Source organism: Anas platyrhynchos, chromosome 22 (assembly GCF_047663525.1).
Source record: "Anas platyrhynchos isolate ZD024472 breed Pekin duck chromosome 22, IASCAAS_PekinDuck_T2T, whole genome shotgun sequence".
Lineage (NCBI taxonomy): Eukaryota > Metazoa > Chordata > Aves > Anseriformes > Anatidae > Anas > Anas platyrhynchos.
Window position 1 is genome coordinate 986362 of NC_092608.1, and position 20879 is coordinate 1007240.

At 47.6% G+C, this 20879-nt stretch overlaps 2 protein-coding genes across 8 annotated transcripts in view; both read left to right on the forward strand.

Moving 5' to 3' along the window:
- PRDM16 (PR/SET domain 16) overlaps nt 1–20879 on the forward strand; it is a 363626-nt gene that overhangs the window by 53972 nt on the left and 288775 nt on the right. For 4 of the 7 annotated variants that reach the window (XM_072027014.1, XM_072027012.1, XM_072027021.1 and 1 more), the window contains exons 3-4: nt 12997–13117; nt 13853–13954. The exons of 2 other annotated variants lie outside the window; for them this stretch is intronic. In XM_072027014.1, the coding sequence (XP_071883115.1) occupies nt 13063–13117; nt 13853–13954 (157 nt within the window). In that variant the 5' untranslated portion in view covers nt 12997–13062. Of the gene's footprint in view, nt 1–12996; nt 13118–13313; nt 13451–13852; nt 13955–20879 lie in introns of those variants that run through there. One more of the 7 variants, XM_021266566.4, reaches the window with a different exon arrangement.
- On the forward strand, nt 137–2145 carry LOC101798233 (actin-related protein T2). Its single transcript, XM_005011033.6, has one exon. It carries the CDS (start codon nt 927–929, stop codon nt 2058–2060), a length of 1134 nt encoding a protein of 377 aa, XP_005011090.2. The 5' UTR covers nt 137–926; the 3' UTR covers nt 2061–2145.

Sequence of the window (20879 nt, forward strand, 5' to 3'; positions counted from 1 at the left end):
CATCGAGCCTTCTGAGCATTCATTGCCTCCAAGGGGAGCTCTGTGTGTTCCCACCTCCCTCGAGCCCCAGCCCGGAGCCTCATTTATCTTCTCGTGCTCTTCCAGCCCCTGCCTCATGCCTGAGAGCTCGGGCTGTGACACCATGGCCATGCTGTTCTTTGCCCTGGCCTCAGGGGGTAGCCTAGAGTGATCGGGGCCACTGCCACTCTTTGCACAGCACTCCTACCCCCAGCCACTCCTGTTTATGCCATCAGATTAGTAATGGAATTAATGTGTACTAATGGGGGGAGTGGGAGAAGTGCTGTGAGGCTGGTTCTGAACTTCAGGTTAAAAATTCCAGCAGTTTTCCAGCAGCAGCTTCTACACAAATTTAGTCTGGATTCTGTGCTTTTTAAAACTTTGTTTCCTTTTCCTCTTCCTTTTCTTTTCCTTTTCCTTTCCCACAGACTGCAGGGATGCAGTAACTAACCGACTCACGGCCTCTCTCGCAGCCGTACGGGAGTAGCTCTCCTCCTCTGCTGGGGATTCTTCCCTCTAAGGCCTTTGAGATTTCTGGGGTTTGTATTCTAAAACTAGATCGCGTGTTATTTTCGACCTCATTAAAAATGTTTCCTTTAGAAACCCAGCAAAACCCCAAACAGAATCCAAATATAAATCAATGCAAATGCAATTACTGTAACCGACCCTCCTCTGAGCCTGAGGGCCTGAACAAATTCATTGATTCCCCGCTGTAATTTATCTGGGAAGCAAGAACACCCAGCCTCCCTTCCGAGCACCGGCCCCGCATCGAATTGCTCGGCAGAGGAGCAGGGCTGGGGCTGCCCCATGGGCATTGTGAGCCGTGCCCGTTTGTGACGCGGGGTCTGGAGTGTTTCGTGGTGCTGCCAGAAGATCGCTGCCCCCCAGCAGCACCCGTCCTGCACGCGATGTCGCACGCGGTGGTGGCGGGGACCCCCGCCGTGATCTTTGACAACGGCTCTGGGCAGTGCAAGGCTGGGCTGTCGGGGGAGCTGGCACCCCGCTCGGTGATCTCCACCGTTGTGGGGTACCCCAAGTTCAGGCTTGTCATGTTTGGGGCCGGTCACAAGGAGTGGTACGTCGGAGAAGAAGCCCAGTCCAAACGGGGCATTTTGTCTTTGAATTACCCGATGGACAACGGGCTGGTTACGTCCTGGGACAACATGGAGAAGATCTGGAGATACCTGTACGAGCAGGAACTCAGGCTGAAGCCCAGTGAGAGGCCAGCGCTGCTGACCGAGACCCCTCTCAATCCCTTGTCCCACCGGGAAAAAATGGCCGAGCTGATGTTCGAAAGCTTCCACGTGCCGGCCCTCTTCGTCACGCTGCAGGCGCTCGCGGTCCTGTACGCCGGGGCCCGCACGACCGGGCTGGTGCTGGACAGCGGGGACGGCGTCACTGTCACGGTCCCTGTCTACAAAGGCAAGTACCTGCTGCAGGGCATAACCAGGGTGGATTTTGCCGGCAGAGATGTAACCAAGTACCTCGCCAGGCTCCTCCTGGAGACCGGGCACTCCTTCATGAGCGCGACAGAGAGAGAGATTGTCAGGGATATAAAGGAGAAGCTGTGCTACGTTGCTCTAGATCCTAGACAAAAAATGCAGGACAAGCCTGAAAATCTCTCACGTGAGTACATTCTCCCTGACGGAAGGTCTGTCACGGTGGGAGACCAGCTCTTCCGAGCTCCTGAAGCACTTTTTGCACCCAGAGAGGTAGAAGCCCAAGGGCCGGGGGTTGTGGGGATGGTCCTGCGGAGCCTCGCCAGATGTAGCAGCCGTATCCAGCTGGACATCCTAAGGAACGTGGTGCTCTCGGGTGGATCGACTCTGTTCCAGGGCTTCAAGGAGAGGCTTCTGAAGGATCTGCAGGCGGCCATCCCCAGCATAGCCCCCGTCAAGATCTTCTCCCCAGAAAATCGGATGTACTCGGTGTGGACTGGCGCGTCGCTGCTCACCAGCCTGACAGCGTTTAGGAATATGTGGATTACCAAAGAGGACTATTACGAAGTCGGGCCAACACTACTCCAGAGAAAATGCTTTTGAAAAGTAAAAGTATGACCATCCAGGAATTTTTTTAAGTGCCAATCTGAACAGCTGGAGAGCAGTTAATAAATCAGTACAAAAATAATTGATTTGTAGTAAGTGATTTTATAGCTTAGTAAAGAAAGATCCCTTGTGCATTGGGCTGAAGAAAGAGTCCTTGTTCTGAGCATTTTTGCTATCCAAGATGTTGGTTTTAATTCTAGAAATGTGTTGATCCCTGCTAGAACTGCAAACAGTTTGTCAGACTTTTAAACACTTGAGAACAAGCCACCTCCAGCCCATGCCCGGGGGGGCTGGCTCCCTGCCACGCACCGTAAACTTCCAAAGAGTGGAAAGAGACCTCTGATGGAGAAATAGAGGGCTCGTGGGTATTGCTGACCCTTCACCATAGCACCAGAGATCGCTCGTAGCAGTCCTGGAGAAGCTCAGAGAGGACCGAGCTTCTAAATTTGTTTTTGCTCGCCAAATGAAAATAAGTTGGTCTGGCTGCTAGAGCAGAGCTCTCAGACCGAGAACACCTCTGTGCTGCTTGTGGCCCTGCCAAGGCATTTGCTGTGTCACATCACATAAAACATCGCTTCTGTTTGCCCGTCTGTGGAATTTAGGGAATATTCCAGCTTAAGGACTGTGTGAGACTTCATTTAGGTAACATAGTGTTAAGATTGGTAATTAATCAGAGAGCACAAGGTGAAAGATATTTAGTTTGGGTTTATTCGTTGAAGATTTCTGAACAAACTTTGTGACATCAGGCATCTACGAGAAGGTGGAGGTGGTTGTCCCTAGCTGGCACTGGTGGGAAGAGCTGGATACATTAGGAGATGTTATTTCTCTACTTCCTCAGCAAGAGCTAGGGGAAGTGACAAAATAACCCTGCAGATATTTGCTTTAATGACCAAACAAATCTGCCTTGCTGAGCTTGCTGAGCATTTTTTCTCTCTCTTTTTTTTTTTTTTTTTGAGTGCTGAGCATTCCCAAAAAATAAGCTTAACTAGAGTAAATATCATGGCTAACGGATTGGATTTCCAAAGTGAGCTGTGAAATCCATAACAATCACGTGAATTTGCAGCACCTAAATCTGCATTCAAATAACGTGAAAATGATGTATTTACAGAGATCATCATCACCCACTTCTGCAAATGTATGTGCTACATCGAAGCAGGCAATGCAAATCTTCTCCTAATTAAACTCAATAGCACTATACTGTATATTGTTCAAAATTATTTCAAAACACCCTCAAGATATAGCTGAGAACTTACTTGATTTGCTCAAGATCAGCATGAAAATAGGAAAAGAGACACAGTCTGCCTTCTGAATGATTCGATTCGCTGTCTGGCTGTTTTCATTCAGCTCTGGAGAAGAATCTTCAAACTCATTGATGCCCTCTGCTGCCTTGGGACTGATTAGTCATCCCTCACCTCCTCTCCCTGCCCTTTGGAGACTCACAGCACCGCTTTGCTTTCTGTCCAGGCGTTTACAAGTGCTCTGAATGCAGGGATGTCCAACCTCCGTGTTCAGCCACTCACCAAGCCCTGGAGTACCTGGAGTGGGAAATTACGATGAGCTGAAAGATCCAGCCACGAGGGAGGTGGGCAGGGAGGGGAGGATGATTTCTGGGTGACTCCAGAGTCACAAGGGGATTTTTGTATTTGCAAAGTGGGAAGCACGGGAAAAGAGCTGGGGGCAGAGCTGGCTCAGCTCACCTTTTTAAGAGTGATCTCAGCAGCGGGTGTAACACAAGACGTGTACGTCCCAGAGCACACTTATACAGGTGCGGGGAGTAGGCAGTGATAGGATGTGGAAACGTGCATGAATCTGAACAGGGGATCAGCAGGCTGTGTGGTGGTGTCCGAAGCAGCTGGCAGTGGTGGCAGTGGCAGCAGCACCGCCTGTCCCCGCAGAGCAGCCCCATGCAGCGTAGTTATTGCTGTTTGGGGATGGGGGTGGCAGTGGCTGCGTTGGGTATTCCAGCAGAGAGGAGTGAAAGGCTGTCCTGGCCGTGCCAGGCATCCCCTTCCTTACACCAGCCAGGTGCCTCTTCCACAGCCGTGGCAGCAGGAGCATCCAGCAGCAGGACCTCGTTTTCCCCAGATATCGTAGTGAAAGCATAAAGCAATGAGTCTGGAGTAAAACACACATCTCTCCTGCTCCTCTTGGGCCCTAAGGCTTCAGAAAGTTGAGATATGTATTACTCCATCAAGTTAATGCAAGTATTCAGAGGGCTTTTAGAGCTGTTATGAAATCTGAATCAGCAATCTCGTATCTTTCTTCCATTGCAGTATGTTACCTTTTAGCAGCCCACTGGAAATGTGTAAACAAACGAGGTACAACTGTAGACAGTTTAAATATTTTACAGCTCGCTGACTTCCATATGAGGAGGGATTTGCAGTAACTTAAGTGTTTAGACTCCTGCTCCAATAATCTAATGCAAATAAAAATGCAAACAACTGCGTGCTGGAAAGCAGCGGGAACCCCAGAGAACGGTGCAGCTCAAGGCTGCTGTCAGCAAGGAGAAAAGCGAGGCAGCAAGCGTGAGACCTGCACAGCCCTGTGCAGACACACAGCGTGTTGGCAGAGTGACACCTAGCAGGGTGTGTGTGTGCTCGTAGCAAGGTGTCACCCTTGCAGAGCACATTGCCTGGTGTAACCCGGGATGGATTTGCTGGCATCAAAATCGTTCGACATCCAGGGACCTGCTGCAGCTCCTCCCAGCCGGAAATCATTCAACAGACCGTGATTACAGGTAGGTAGCACCCCCAGCACTGGTTTGGCCCGGCTCTTTCCATTTGCCTCCGAGACACGACTTTGCTCAAGGACACACGGCAGATAGCAGGAGCTGGCACGTGTTCCCAGAGCCCAGGCTCTTTATCAGCCTCTTCAGTCTCTTGGTCACCTGTTGCTCCCACTGCTGTGCAGGGCACTGGAAATTCATTTCTTACCTTGTATTTCATTTTCACCTTGAAGAGGTCAGTTGTGTTAATAGTCATTTGGGACCACTTTCCCTTGGCCCTCACGCCACAGAAAATGAGCGGCAGGAATCCTTCCTCTGTCATCTGGACACGTACTAGCTGCAAATGCCTGGGAACCTTCCAGCCTCAGGAAAGTCACACAAGTCTGCCGAATTTGGGACTGGTTGCAGGGATGGAAGAGGCTTGAGTTAACTCCTAGATTTACCATTCATTGCAGAATGAGGAGTTTAACCCTGGGAAAGTCAGGCGTCAGTTCCCCCTTGCAAACACCCTTCTTGTTCTGCCCCGTGCCTGCCCTGCAGGCTGCTGCTGGTGAGGGCCGTCTCTTGCTGGCTGCTGTGCAGCTCTGGGTTGGGTTGGGGATGAAGCGTCGTCACCTTTCTCCCAGGAAAACCCTATGTTAAGAGTGCAAGTCAGTGCAAAGATCTGGGATTTTGGGTCCCCAAAATCAGAAACACAAAACCACGTATGAAGTTTGCACTAAAATGACATAACCATCTCACCCTGCTCCTGGTAATTTTTCCCTCCCTCCCCAAGTCTCATTTAGGTTTCAGTCCAGCAGCAGCCCTTTATTTTCCTTTAAATGTCAAACAATTCATCATTTTGCGCTTTCCCCATTCCCCGTGAATCTAAAGGTTTTGTTGGTATGCAGCGGTGTCAGCCTGGGACAATGCACACTGATTACCCAAAACAACGCGGTTCTTGTCACCCTGCCCATTTTCGGTGCGAGCTCTTGAGAAATGTACAAGAGCTCTTGCTTTCTGTCTCTCCTCCCCGTTACCATATGCACAACAAGAAGGCTGGGTTCGCATACACACTGGACAAATAGTTATTATCGTTATTATTCACATCTCCCGTCCCCTGCCCTCATCCACGCTGAGCACAGCGCTGCAAGAGGTGGGCTCACCCCTGGGCTGCTGAGCGAAGGTCTCGGGGAGGTGGGTGAAGGCCGGGCTGTGGTGAGGGGTGCCGAGCCATGAGGGGTGCTGAGCTGAGCATCTCTGCAGCAGGGGCAGGGAGGAAGGTTGGGACTCAGCCCTTTTGTTTTTCCAGGCACGGCGATGCTCAGAGAGGCTCCGTAGCCATCACACACACACACACGTACGCATATGCACACACTGATTTTATTAAGCCATTCCATACAAGAATTTTATATACGTACTTTTTTTGGTTGTTTTTTATTTGGAAAACTTCAGAGTGCTTTTTTTCACACACAGTAAAGTTAGCTTTGCTGAGATTCATTAGTCCCCTTTCCCCCTGTGTGTAAATGGATCTCTCTCAGTTATGCAATGCAAGGGTACACAACCATGAAAAGTGCAGAGGCAGCCAAAAAAAGCATTGTTCTGAACTCGGACGTGTAAAATATTCATATTCAATAATAAAAAATAAAAAAACAGCCCTTAATAAAAAATTCACGGGGTAAAATATGCATTGTCGCTCTGTCCCCAGGGCTGCAGCAGTTTCCAGACCAACATGTTACGTGGGTTTTCACTGCCTTGTTTTACTCGATTAATTCAAAACCAATTCACTCTCAGACATCCCAGTATTAGGTGCCTAAATTGATTCTGATTTCTCTAAGGGCTGTGTCTCTATGACTACAGTTGTAGCTGGTAGAAACTGTTCAGAGCATCCGACGTGCAGCCCGCCCCAACAGGACTGTCCCTGATGCCGAAGGGGTGCCCGTGCCACGCTGGGCAGCCACACAAGCCATCTCCAAACGAGCCAGGAGCTCTTTCAGCACGCTGCTCAGCCTGCCACGGCACACCCCGCTTCTTGAAGGGGCAGATAAGCCAAATGTTAGCATGGCAAGCCGTTCTGCCAGGGGGGCGAGCACATCTTGACCAATGGTGGTGACTGCGTGCAGCGCTGCTCCCCTGCAGGGCTTTGCAGAGGAGAAGAAATAATTCCGGGTGCTGAAGGGAGGCAGAGGCAGGTGGAGATAAATGCCTGGCTCAGGCCCTGACCACAGTATGCAGCCGAGATGGGAATGTAATTTATGTTTTTCTGCATCCCCATCCAGTGCCGTAGCTGCAAGGCCAGCCTGCCTCAGGTCCCAGACAGCAAAAAAAAAGCAGAAGGGTGGGACGGGGACTGAGACACTGAGACACTGCCCTGTCAGGACAAGGACCCCAGACCTGTGCAGGAACGTAGCAGCAACCACACTGGACCCAGCAGCTCTGCTGAGGAGCCGCGGTCCCACTGTGCCCCCCGAGACCGATGCCAGCAGAGGCTGCCACTTCCTTCGTGCTCTGGTTTCAGGGCTTCTGTCCCACATCCCCAAGTGGCAAAACTGAAGCTAAGGCACAGATCCCCTGCTGCAATAGGTGCTCTGTGACTGTGCTGCTTCGTGCAACCGGTGGCAGCGGTGCTGCTGCGAGCCTAGCAGCAGGGGAGAATGCTGGAGGGGTGGCGTGAGCATTGCTGGAGAAAAGAGAATGCAGGAACGAGAGGAGAGGTTCTGAACTTAAAATATTTTGCCTGGCGCTGAAATTTTATGAAGATATATGGGAGAAAAGAATGAGAAACTCCAAAACAACCAATGCTTCAGATGTTTCTTTTATCTAAAGTATAGCTAGTTAAATGTTTTACATAGAACGAGTCCCAAGAAGCATAAATCAGGGGATATAAGCTATGTTTTATAAAGACCTCAAAATATAAGTTCTTTACCTCCCACATTCTCGGGCCAAATATTTTAACTGGAAAAGCATGTGGGACAATCAGCATGCATATCACCCATGTCTTTAATGACCATTCCCACCAAGGTGATTTGTTCTGTGTCCACAGTTTGATACTTACGTACAAAAAAAAAAAAAAAAAAAAAAAAGGAAGAACAGAAAAAAAAGCTTCAGAAATTCTGATTTTGGAAAAATTGTGATAACAACTGACAGTGTGGAAGTAACGAAATATGCTGTGATGTGACAGCTGTCAGAAACACTTGAGATTTTTCTTCTTGGGGGAGGAAGGGGGCAAAAATTGTTCCTTCTATCTGCAAGCTCCAGTTTACTTCTGATGGGTGTCAAATGTGAGCCACAGCACTGAGCTGCATTAAAGGGGGAATGGGAGAATTAAAAGACCTTGCTGAGTACCCTCCTCATTTGCCTTTCCCTAATAATTTTCCAATGGCTGTGGACAAAAAGCATTTTTATTGTTGAATTGTGCTTCTTTGTAGTTCACACAGAGAAAATTAAACTAACTCACCATGAACGTAAGGGCTGCATCATTTAGCCTAAATAAGGCCAAACCCAGGCCCGAGGCCCGCTGCTTGTGCTCGTTGTTAGAAAGGCAGGAAAACCGGGATAGAGGGGTGGAGCAGGAGGGGGATCCCTTGGCTTCACTGTACCCTGGGTCCCAGGGCTGTGCTTGCAAGGTGCCGGACAGGGCTGGTCCCAGGGCACAGCCAGAGGGTGCTGCTGCCACCTGAGGGCTTGGCCTCCCTCCAGAGAGCTCCGTGCTTTTCTCCTCTTTAGTCCTTGTGGCTGTGGCTCCTGCAGAGGCAGCTTCGTGCTGACAAACCGCCCTCCTTGCACGACTTCCTGGCAGATCTTTTCCCCGTCTCTCGCACACTTGCTCCTCCCTTGGATTTCCCAGGAGCGTGCAGTGGGAGCGCACTGAGCAGCCGAGCTGGGGGCTCCGCTTGCAGGTTGGCAACCCCACCCAGCCCAGCCATCTCCTGGATTTATTGCGTCTCCTTGCATTATCTGCCTCATTCCTGTGTCTGAGAAGGGAGGATGTGCTGAGAGCCTTCACATGGCCGGCCGCACGAAACCACATCCTCGCTATCCCAAAGTTCAGAACATCTGTCTTAATTTGTCTGGCCCTCAGCGCTGCGCTCTCGCAGCCTCGCAGGATTTACTGCTTGTTTTTGCAATGAATCTCGCTCACCGAGAGCAGAGAGGGGAATTTGATGGTGTTAAAAAACATCGCTCTCTCTGCGGTTCTCAGGACATCTTGGACCGAATGCAGCCCTGCTGGTGTCAGAGCCTCAGACGAACGGAGGAGCCACTGGTGAGCCACTTAGTCCTCGTAATGCAGATGAGCTGAGAAGATTTGGAAACACTCAGCTCTTCAGATCCTTTGCTACCTCGAGAAATCCGAAGGGAAATACATGTGCTGCCAAAGTTGTTTCTATGGGTCATTCCCGAATTCCTACAGAAAATAGTATTTCTCAGAACAACACAGCAGAACTATTAAACTGTGCTGGTGGTCTGGTGACATTCTCTGAAGTACTGTCTTTCAGCCAAAGCAATATAGGTTTCCTAGAAGCACGTGCCCCTGGAGGGAGAAATCACGGGCTTTGAAGGTATCCAAGACAATACTCCAGATGCTGATTTCAGCTGTGCTGTCTTAACCCCCCTGTATTCCGTGAATTTACGTCAAAACGGATTTTTTTTTACTGATGTGAGCTCATTATTCCTTTATGACAAAGGATTCCTACGTACTCAGAGTAACTGGATGATGGCCAGCTCGCTCCCTCGGAGGTTTTCTTTCCAGAACTGCCGCAGGTTTGCTAGGGCAGGTCACCATGATCTGGATTCTTCCCATCTAATCTTGCACAATGAAAGCAAGTGACTTTAAGCTCAGGTTAAGAAGAGAAACAGTGGGGGGAGAGAGAAGGAGAGAGACTTGAGAAAGTTCACCTGCTTCTGAGCTGCTGGGCTTTTATCCCTCTCCATTTACTGAGAAATTCTGGTGGTAGTTCCTGAATCAACCTCTCTATGCACGCCCGTGGCCCTGGATCTGAGCCTTCGTGTGCAGCGCGATGCTTCGAGGCACGCTGAGACCGGGGATGCTCTGCCCCCAAACACCGAGCTGGAATGGCAGAGCAGGAACCACGAGGCTGCTGCGTGGTACGGAGATGTGTGCAGCCGAGCATCGTGCTGAAGGCGGCGGCTCACCCAGCGCAGCCGTGGAAACCCCCTGAGTCATCTTGTGTCCTGTTGTTCGTCAGTGGAAGGAAATGAGCAGATACTGAGTGCGCAGACTGAGAGTCGTGGATGCGTCCCAGCATATTTCAAGGGAAACATTCCTGTTCAGGCACTAGCGTGTGTTGTTCTCTGCTTTGGCCCAGCTCAGTCCCTAGGGAGGAGCTGCCGTGAGTCCTGCAGCGCGGGACCTGCCCAGCCCCAGGATCCCGTGGATGAGCTCTGTGCCTGGGTCAGAGCATCAGCTCCCTTGGCATCACCTGCTATCGCACCCATGAGCAAAGGACGGAGGATGACGCCCATAGCAGAATTAGCTCAGCCCCCAACTGCCAGTGTTATGCTCAGAAAGAACCGGTCTCAGGGATCAGGCTGCCTGAGTCATTTCATAGCACTTCCACCAGTTTGACTCATGTCCAACTGCTTTTATTTCCAGTTTATGTTTACGGAGAAGTGTCCATGTCTGAGCAACTAAATGTGTGGGGATTTTCTTTCAGAAGCCACAGAAGGGATTAAAAACAACAATAATCCATGAAATTACTTTGGAATTTTTTTCTCCTCGAATGTCCTGAGGAATTCCCCAGCTCCTGACCTGTTCCAATTGGCACCATCGTGCACTTGAGCTCTAATATCAGTGCAGTTTGTAACATTTCCAGGTTTTCTGGTGAGGGATTACATGAAACCAAAATAATTCTTTCCATGGGGGATTACATAGCCACTTTTGTTTCTAATAGTCCAGTCCACGAGTGAAGAACATTTTCTTGGGTACCTGTTTCTTCTTTGGCTATAAGAGCTGGTGTCATTTAGAATCTCTGGGCATAAATCCATTTCATTAATTTCATTCCTAATCATTTAGTTCCTAAAGGAACCCGATCAAATGCTCTGTCGTAAGGCCAGTCCTTAAATTTTGGCTGAATGCTCTTGGACAATTAAATTCACATAGATTACGTGATGCAGCGTTACCCATCTCACTGATAGGAATGCATCTGCCTGGTTAATTAGATAAAAACTCACCTGGAGGAACTGTGACCCACTGATGCAAATGACTCATATTTTAGGGGAAAATTGCTACTGATTTACAAGAGTCTGGATCAAATGTCTGTTCTCAAATGTTTATATATATATATATATAAATGTATTTTTTTTCTATTCAAGTACCAAAGTGTGCTTCAGGGATTTTTTTGGCAGGGGTTTTAGAGCAGGAAAATAGGAAATGAACTGGAAAATTTGAAGACTACAGCAAACAAGAAAATCCTGGAAGGAACATACTCTATAGATCCACCCTAGCCATTAATAATATGGAAAGATTTCATTAGAAAAAGGAGACGGGAAGAGAGCAAGAAGAATGTAAAAGGAGGCAGTGTTGGTATCAGTGTGCACAGGGTGTCCGCGCTGCTGCAGCCAGGCAGGGCTGCTGCAGTGCTGCATGGGCAACAGGCTCTGCATTACAAGCTGCACCTCTCCTAACGCCCATAAACCACGAGCTCTAACACGTGGCAAGTGGCTCCTGGAACAGTCACAGAGACCAATTTGCTGGGGACTGCGCGGGATGGAGGTGTGCAGGTGAGAAGCCTGCCTGAGTCAGTCGTGTGCCAGCAGCGTTGGTGCTGAACTCGATCTGCCCCGGCTGCAGTGTGCAGCCTCCCCCTTAATCAAAACTTCTCCTTTTTTTTTTTTTTTTTTTTTTTTTTAATGTGAAGAAGTCCAAGGGCTCACACAGTGACTGAGCTGTGTATGGAGAGTTTGTTCAGCCTGATATAGCCAAGGTTTGCCTGCTACAACAGCAGGAGGATCAGGCCAGGTGCCCTCAGTTTGGTTTTGTGATGCCCCCCAGCAGGTGCAGTGCAGGAGGCTGTGAGCATCTCAGCATCAGCGAGCATCACTGATGCTTCAACACAACCTAACGGGTCTGAGAGCTGTAGTTTAACTGTCCCTAAATGCTCACCTCTAGAGGGAACTCTGTAGAACTGATTTCACTCTGGTTGATGCTCTGAGGACAGACCACCACTGTGGCCACCCAAAAAAGCCATTTGTGGCGGTGTCCCCCTTTCTGGCCCACAGCCCCTGCATGCCCCTAGCCCACTGCCGAGCCGCTGACCCTCCAGCAGCACCCTCGTGCGGTCCCTGCTGGGACCAGAGCCGGTTCTCCGCACGGAGCCACGGGTGGGCAGGCTGCTGTGCCCGCGTTACAGCACAATGCTGTCTGCTCTGCTCTGGCAGGACCCAGGGAAATACACGGAGCCCACAGAATTGTTTTGTAAAAAGGAAATAAAGTTCTGTCCCCTCTCACCCCGCCGCGGCTCGTACCTGCCACCCCGTCACCGCCACCTCCCTCCCATGCGCCCTCGAAAGGTTTGCCAGTAGCCACAAAGCATCCATTACAGCGAGCGCTTCTGTTTGCTGTAACCTATGAACAGTGTACTGAACTCAATATATTTTTGTCTGGAAAATTGTTTTGTTCTTCCCTGTAACACATTCTAGATGATTGTCTGTTCTTTCATGTCAGTTCTAGGCAAAGTGCACTGCATTAAAACTCCCACCACAGCAAAATAGAGCAAAGCAATTTAAAATCCCTGTTTTTGCCAAAAGTTTTTGCACTATTATGTCACATCCTATACATCAGCGTTTGCTGGGAAAGGCTTTTTTTTTTTTCTTCTTTTTTTCTTTCGCACTGTTCTTGCTCCCTTCTTGAAATAGAAATATCAGCAGGTGAAATGACATTGAGTTGTGTTTTATGTATTTCCACAGTATGTAGGAGGAAGTTCACTCTTTATACTTATGAAACATACAGTTACTGCAAATAAAAGAATCTGAGCTTTGGAAATGTCACGAGTATTGAAAGAAGACCCTTCGGGTAGCCTGGCAGTGAACTCGGCTGGGGGATGAGCTCTGCCTGGTATGGGACACAGCCACCAGTGCTGCTCCTCTGGCCTTTTCCAAGTAACCACCAGCACACAAAGCGCATGGGGGCTTCTACACAATGAGCTTCACATGTCAGTGAACTATTGACCGCCCACCTAGAATTCATTAATTGCTTGCTCTTTCCACTAGGTGAGCTGAACTGCTTCAAGATGGGCGTTGTGTCTCCCTTTGTAGGAAGCCATCTTCTTAATCAGGATGCTTGGAAAACGTATTTATTGCAGCAGATTCATCTCATCCCTTTCAGTCACAGGTAAATCCACGCAGAGATGCACTACAGGTGCAGAGCTGCCATTTCAGCTGCAACGTGTGCTCGTTGCTCTCGCAGCAGAGGAGTGGCCCCATTGCTCTGTGCAGGGCTCCCCATGGCCAGCTGCAAGGAGGGTAAGGCCCAGCCCAAAACCTGATGAATTTACTGAAGCCCACCTAGCTCCACTCACCCTGATTGGAGTTCCTGTGGCAAATCAACTAATTCTATATAGGCAGGGCTGAACTACTTCCCAGAAGGGTCACTCTGCTGTTGGATTTGCTGTCTCTGGAGTCTTGCTGTTCAAGGCTTCAGCAAGGAGTTTTTGCCTTCTTTGAGGTCTGTATGCTCTTCATCTACTTTGAGGGAATCAGCTGAAAGCTCACTTGCAATTGTAAGGAGGAGAATGAAAGCCTTAATAACAAAATATGAGCTGTTTTTATATTTTTTCTTTATGCATCTGTTTTGCGTATGGATCAGTAAAGCCTGTGCTGAAAGTGCTGCTCACGGGTGGTGCACATCAGCTAAGGGCTCGGTGACCTGTGGTTCTAGCAGGAACCTTTGCAATGTTTGTAGCTTTCTTACTGTGTTTAAAAACAAAAAAGAGAAAAGCTTCCCAATGGACTTTTAGAGTCCCTACTCTGCTACAATACAGACTAGGCTGTAATGAGATTTAGAGGGGAAGCTCTTCTGCTGCAAGGAAAGAAACTGCTTTAGCCTGATAGGAAACATCTCTTACAGGTTTGCTGGGCTCCTGTGTTACTGGTATGGGCGCCCAATTCCCATACAACAAGAGAAGTCTGTTCACTGCAATGGAAGAAGAAAACAGCAGATGTAGAGCCTGTAAGTAGGAGTTTCCTTTCTAGAAACTTTATACAAAGTAAAGGCTGAAAGCAAACAAAAAGCAGAAGCAAGCAGAACTTCAGAATTAAGATAAAGTGATTTGGAAAATGTGAATTACTGCAAGGGCCTGTGTTATCTGCCCTAATTAAAATGTTAATGCTTCTGGGGTGGGGCATGGTGTGTATTCAACAATCCTGAGTTATGGCTTTGGCCAGGTGGTTATGCTGATGGTATCTGTTTGAAACATGAAATGAGTATAATTGGTAATGGTTGCTGGGCTAATTAGTGAAAACACCTGTTTAAAACTGCAGCAGGGTCTCCTATGGTGCCACTGAATGTACTGAGCCTGCTGTGATCCTAGTATTGCATATATGTTCAGAATAATTGCTGGGGACTTGTTGGTGTTCATCTGAGCTGGTTACTTTGGAGCTTGGGCACTTCTGGCTGCTGGTGGGATGTTGTGAGGCCTGGGGATTTCTGAACTGAGTCATTGCAGAAGGCCTTGAGGCTTGTCTCCAAAGGTGGAAGGTGTCAAAGCTGAGATCTTGGGCTCTGGTTGCTGTATGGTGATGGAGGCCCTGGCCGAGTGTCTCTCATCCCCTTCCCTGTGTAGCCCCTGGGTAATGTGCAGGAGAGAGGCGAGTAATGTGGTACTGTACACAGTGAAATGTGGGATTCCTTGATGGTCAATAGAGTGAACACTGAGGCTTTTTGTGATGCTAGAGGGCAACTGGCACCTGAGCCAAGGTCCTGGTACAGGGTGAAAGGAAAATGTTGTTATTATCTGGGTGAGAACAGCCAGGAACTGTCCTTTTCTCTCTGAGAGCACAGCCATGTTTGAACTACAAATTCATCTGCTTCTATTAAAGAAAAATACAGCTGCTTTCTTACTGCATTTATTGTTTAATTCATTCATGCTGCTTGTTGGAAACACCATCATTAAATTCCTTCTGGGGCATAGTTTGTTTTAAAGAAAACTCTCCATGGAAAAGGCTTTCCTTTAAATTTAGTACAAAAGAAAAGCCCAACTAGTTTTATTTATAGATTGGGGCATGAGAGACTTCCAGTTTTCAAACAAGCTCTGTATCTCTGTTTCTCACATAAAAAAAATGTTTAACATTTTTCTCATCCTTCCAAAATAAAATTCTTTTATTGTGATCTAATTTTCTTGGTTAAATGCTGCCACTTTGGTGACAAAAATGTTGGGTTTGCCTGTTGAATAGGATGTTCTGTGAGCTGGGGTTTTATTCTTGGATGATGTATTCTGGGTTTCAATTATTCTTTGATAGATCATCTCATGCTTCTGTGGGTTTGTGAAATGTTTGTGAAAGCTCGTATGTCTAAGAGCATTTCCCAGACTTGGACCCTAGGTGTGACAAATTTTTAGTGCATCACTAATACAGAAGCAACCAGAATTTCAGTGGGCAATATAAGCTTGTATGGAAAGTGAGAAATGTCTAGATGGTGAAGGGGTCAGAAATATGAATTTCTAATAACTTGGGAAATGGGAAAATGAACCTGAACTAATGCTAAGATTGTTTGCTTAATCAGGGAAAAAATACTAAAGAGCGGTTTGCTTGGAGAAGCAGCAGTGCCCAGGTGAATGACAACACTGAGGATGTAAATCCCATTTTCTATGATTTATATTAAGATGCAAAGCTTTAAATAGTTTTATTTAAAGATAGCTTTTCCTTTTTGGTAGAATTTAGGCTGTAATAAACAGGTCCAGCTGTAATAATTACAGGTTGAGGTGCAGCTGAGGTGATGGCAATGCAGAAATGTTGACCTGCTTTGTGGCCGGTGCTTTCATGAAGCTGAGTGTTGGTCTCAAAGTCAGCAGCAATTCTTCCTGACTTTAAGGTGTCAGACACTGGTCACTTTTGCTGTTTTAATTTCACTGGTTTTACTTTTTCAGTTGTTCTTTATGCCCTTATTGTGCCCTGCCAGCCCAAATTTAGTGGTCAGTGTACTTGGGAATAAAATACTTCCCTGCTCAAATGGTTAATTTGGCTGAGCTTTATGACAAAGTAATTAAGACTCACATTCCATTGAAAATGTCAAATCCTTTTGTGATCTTTAATTGATTCTCACTCTGGGTTGCTTAAAAGTGGAGCTAAAAAGCTGTTGGGAACATTTCCTATAGAATTATTACTCATATGAGAGAGCCCTGTTCCCCCTTGTAATGCACCCAAATGGCTGAAACTGAGAGACTCCAGTTCCTCAGGATGTACACGCTAAACTCCAGTAATGCTCTTATTTGAGTCATTTAAAAGCATTGTATGGGTGATCTCACTCCATTATTTTTTAAAGAAACTTCAGTTCACTCTATTTAACTTTATACTTTAGAGAAATGAAACTATTTCCCCATCTCATTTATACCGAAGGAACAAAACTGCAGCTGAATGGTAGTCAAGCAGCTCGTGACACATCTGTTCCAGGGTACTGAAGCAATCTGGAGTGAAAATGAGACAGTCTTGAGGTACATATCAGGAACAGTATTACTGGTACTGTGGTGAGATGGTAGCTAATGGATGAGAAATGCAGAAGCTTTCCTCTAACAGCAGCATTGGGCAGGGCTGCTGTGAGGGCTCCAGGTTTTGCGAATGCCCTGGGTACCACCCCGTGCTGCCTGCAGGACCTGAGGGCAGGATGTTTGTGTTGCTGCTGGGCTATGCATTTGTTTTGCTGTGCTGGCTCTGCTGGCTGCTTGCTGTTTACATGGCAACTTCCAAGACTTGTTCTGAGAACTTGGAGCTCATTTAGAGCATCGTGCATAGAGGGTGTGAGTGATGTGCTGTAATACCATTTCACTCCTGTGCTCTTTCATTAGAGGCTCTTCCAGCCAGCGGAGTGAGCAGCTCATGTGCAGCAGATGAATGAAATGAGCTTCCAGAAGAAAGGCCTGCAGAAAGGTCCTGTTCTCCTGGATGTATTCAGGCTCACAGCGCGCTGTGCTGCTTTTGTATCAGAAACACCTTGTACGACTGAGGGAACTTTTTGTTGTGTTATTTCCTTCTGTTAGTGGTGACAGTCTAACAGGAGCTCCGCCTCCACTGGCAGGCTTACTCTGCTGACCAGCCAGGGCAAAGCAGTGCGTGGGACTCCCACAGGAGAAGGATGAAGGCAGGGGGCATTGTTACAAGGGGAAAATGAGAGTGGCCAGGATGCTTTCTGCCTTGGGAATGTTTAAACACTGCATTCAGGTCTTCAGTTTCGCAGCACTTGCCCTGTTGAACATCCTTCCCATGGCAGACCTCAGGAGCAGCTCTGCCTTTCTGCCAGGGCAGAATTTGGGTTCTGCTCCCTGTGATGTGCCTGACACAGGAGGGGATGTGGTACAAGGGAGAAGGGTAGGGCTGGCAGCAGGTGCCTGGTGCCAGGCAGTGGCTCTGGTCAGTTGTTTAGGAACACGGGCTCTGGGTGCACAGTACCTTGCTCATTTTCAAGCATCTCAAATTGTTCTTTTGCCTTTTTGTGTATAAAAATTATGTATGGTTGGAACCTGTCCTGAGAACAATACCTTTGATTTTCTGAGTTGCAGCTCATTAGTTGCAACCATTGCATGAAAAGTTTTTTTTGATATTAAGAGGGTAACTAAATACTAACCTCATTGTGCAGATAGTGCTGGAGATGATTGATTTTTGAAGGTCTTGTTATTCAGGTACAGTTGTACTTGCAGGACTCTGCCAATGTGGACATTTTGTAGTGGTTCAATATGTGCCAAAACTGAAATCCCAGTGCCTGCAAAGTGAGGGGCTTGAATGCGCACCCCTTGCACATCCCAGATTGCACAGCTGGTGTCTGGGGTGCTGTGCAGTGGCAGCTTAAGCTACTGAGCAGCAAGTTGCTTGCTGCTTTTTAATTATGAAGGTGGGGAAGAAATTGCCCTGCAGAACCTAGGAGCCTGCAGCATGTGGCCAGGTACGTGGCTTTGCTTGCAGTGTGCTGCTTGGGAGCTTCTGCTTGGAGACAAAGTGAAAGGTGCTTAATTTCTCCTTGAATGCAGCAAATGCTGCCAGCAAGCAGTGGTAAGCTTTTTTGGGGAAGTTTGATTGGAGGGGTTTTGGATCAATAGCATGAAAGTAAAGTTAATCTACCATGCCTTGGCTGGGTAATTTATGAGTTTGTTTCCTCCCTGAGTGTATTCCTCTAGAAAGACTATATTTTAGGTATCGAGTAAACACTACTATTCAGCAAGGTTTTCTTTTGACCCGGGTATTGAATTAATTTTTGCTTTTAATGCTGTACCAGTTGTAAAAGCTTTTCTCCTACACAGGATTTAAATCAGTGCTTTTGGTTTTTTGACAGGGAATAGTGAGTGTGTCTGGTGTTTTCCAAAATGTAGTGTTCCTGCCCCAAAGGTTCTGCTCCTTCCTCTGTTTTAACACAAGTCTTCACAGCAATAAACCCAATGGAATATGAGTCACTGTAGGAACAAGCATATGGGCAAGGTGGGCTACTGGCTTATAAATGGTACAATTGTAGATACAGAAGTGCAGAGACTGCACTTGTTGGAAAGCTGGCTGGAAAATAGCAGTCATAAGGTACAGGGACATTTCTATATATTCATAGAAACCATTAAATATTTTGTATATTTTTGCATTTCATTTTCTAACAAATTTTTAAAAATGGAGCTTGAGTTTTTTTAAACTACTTGTCAATTAGCTTATTGCTAGCTGTGTGCGCCTTGCTGCTCCAGCAACAACAGTGCTGAACTCCTTTTGTCTGCTGCTGGATTGCCACAAGTTCTCACGTGGACAATTTCTGGAATAAAAACCAGAAAGGTTGAAGAGTCTGGTGGTCTTGGTTGTAGATCTTCAGTCTGCATTGATGGTGCATCAGCATTTGTTACCCCACCACTGATTGAGATTTCAACCCACCCATAGCCCTTGGATTAAGAAGTATTTTATTCTTCCACCTGTAAAACAATACTGTTACCACAGTGAATGTGCATGTGTGATTGGAGAAGGATTTCTCTATCAATTACTTGAGCATGCTGCTTTTTCTTCTGAAATGAATTGCCTCCCTCTGTAGTGTAAGAATAGAGCTGGTTAGGAGATGCTTCAGTGGCTTCAAGAATTATCTCCTCCAGGGTGATTAAACCCAAACCTTGTGATGGTTGGCAGTAAGCGTGGGTGAAGGAGAAAAAGGAATTCGGATTGTCAGGACCATGGGTGTTTCTGCACTGTGGCAGACCCTCTGTTCCTTCTTCCCCATGCCCCAAGCACGGAGCTGCCCTTTTCTGCACTGGGGCATGTCCTGTGTGTGCTGCTGTTAGGCTGAGTGCTTGCTTGTACCTGATGTGGTGCTGGGAAACAATGGCAGCTGCTGAATCATTGTTTTCCCATGATGAAAAGCAGTTTTAAGAACTCCCATCCAGCTCTGCCTACCCCGGAACACCACTGAAGATGATTAGCTGGACGGTACATGAAACGGGGGGAGAATAAAGCGATCCAAATTCATGCCTGGTGCAGTTCTCGTCAGTGAGTTTTGCTCGAGGAATGAGGTTGACTCATTCTTCCTGGATGCAATCCACCTCTCATGGAAATCGATGATTTTTTTTCTGTTGCGTTTTAACACATGTTCTTACAGTTAGTTTCTACAGTGAGCCTTCATTAACCTGTGAATCTAAATGAACCCCTGGTTCCCTATGGCTCAGAAAATTATTTTTGGTCCTGACGGCTTTCCCGTGGGCTGGGGTGTGTGGAGGTGACACCGGTAATGCAAAGGGTGCTGTGCGCAGTCCCCGGCTCAGGCTGTGATCTACTAACCCAGGACGGGAGTTCTTTGTGCTTCTGTGCCCTGACACTATTTCACTGGGGGGCTGGCACCGCTTGTAGGGCTGGAGGGAAAAGCCTGGGGCTCCCCGGGAGCTGGGATATGCTGTGGGGTGAGGATGGGGACAAGGGGCAGGGGCGGGCCCTGCCGGGGTGCGGATGCTCGGCGGGGTCCCGCGGGGCTGCTGGATGCAGCATCGCCGTGAGTTCAGCTCGCACCCCATCAGTTCCCTTCCTCTGCCCCCAGCCTGCTCTGAACCGCGTTTTTCAGTTGCTTTTTAAAAGCTGCGTTGTGTTAAATGAATAAAATATGTTGGCGTCCCGTCGGGTCCCCGTTTGCGCCCTTTGTGCACCTTTACCAGGAGCTGGTTGTGGAGGGGGTGCCGCCGGCTCGCTGCGCTCTGCCGCATCCCCGGCTCGTGGGTCGTCATCTTTTAGGGTCAAAAGGAAAAGTGTGGGGCTGAAGGAAGCGATCCTGTCGCTTTTTAAGAAAAAAGCTTTCGAAAACTCACTGGTGATTGTAGTCGGCGTTCATTTTACGCTCGCAGGGGTGCTCGAGGCTTTGCCGGGTGTGGATGTCTCCCTGCTTTAACTCGCTCCGGTGGAGACGAACGGCACCTCCTCGGCACCCGGGATGTTTTCAGGTGGATTTGTGACAGATAAGCATTGCTGAAGCGCAGAACTCTGTTAGTGCTCAAAGAAATAGGAGCATTTGGAAAAGGGTTTGATTTTTTTTTTTTTACTTTTCCTGTTTGCTAGTGAAAAAAAAAAAAGTGTTCTTAATTATGACTTGGGGGGGTATGCTTGCAAAGCTCTTCCAGAAAAGTAATTCTAAACAGTGCAAAAAGAAAAAGCTCTATGATGTTTTATTTTAATAATCTTTTGCAGGCATGTGAGTCGTGCTCTGAGAGAAAAAAAAAAAGTTTGCAGGAAAAAGGCACGAACAATACAGCCTTTAAAACAAAATCTACAAACTTCTGAGAATATGCCCTCTTATTGAATACACCGGATTTCTCTCCCGAGCAAAGGGGAAGGTTTTGTTCGTTTGGACAGTCTTTGAATACTGTTCTAAAACTTCTTTCAAGTGGGAACTGAAGAGAGAAATGTTAAGTTCTGAGAGGAGACAATGCGTTAGCATCTTTGAACGG

What these genes read in the sequence shown, in the direction of transcription:
- LOC101798233 (XM_005011033.6), top strand. Translation starts at nt 927, where the DNA reads ATGTCGCACGCGGTGGTGGCGGGGACCCCCGCCGTGATCTTTGACAAC.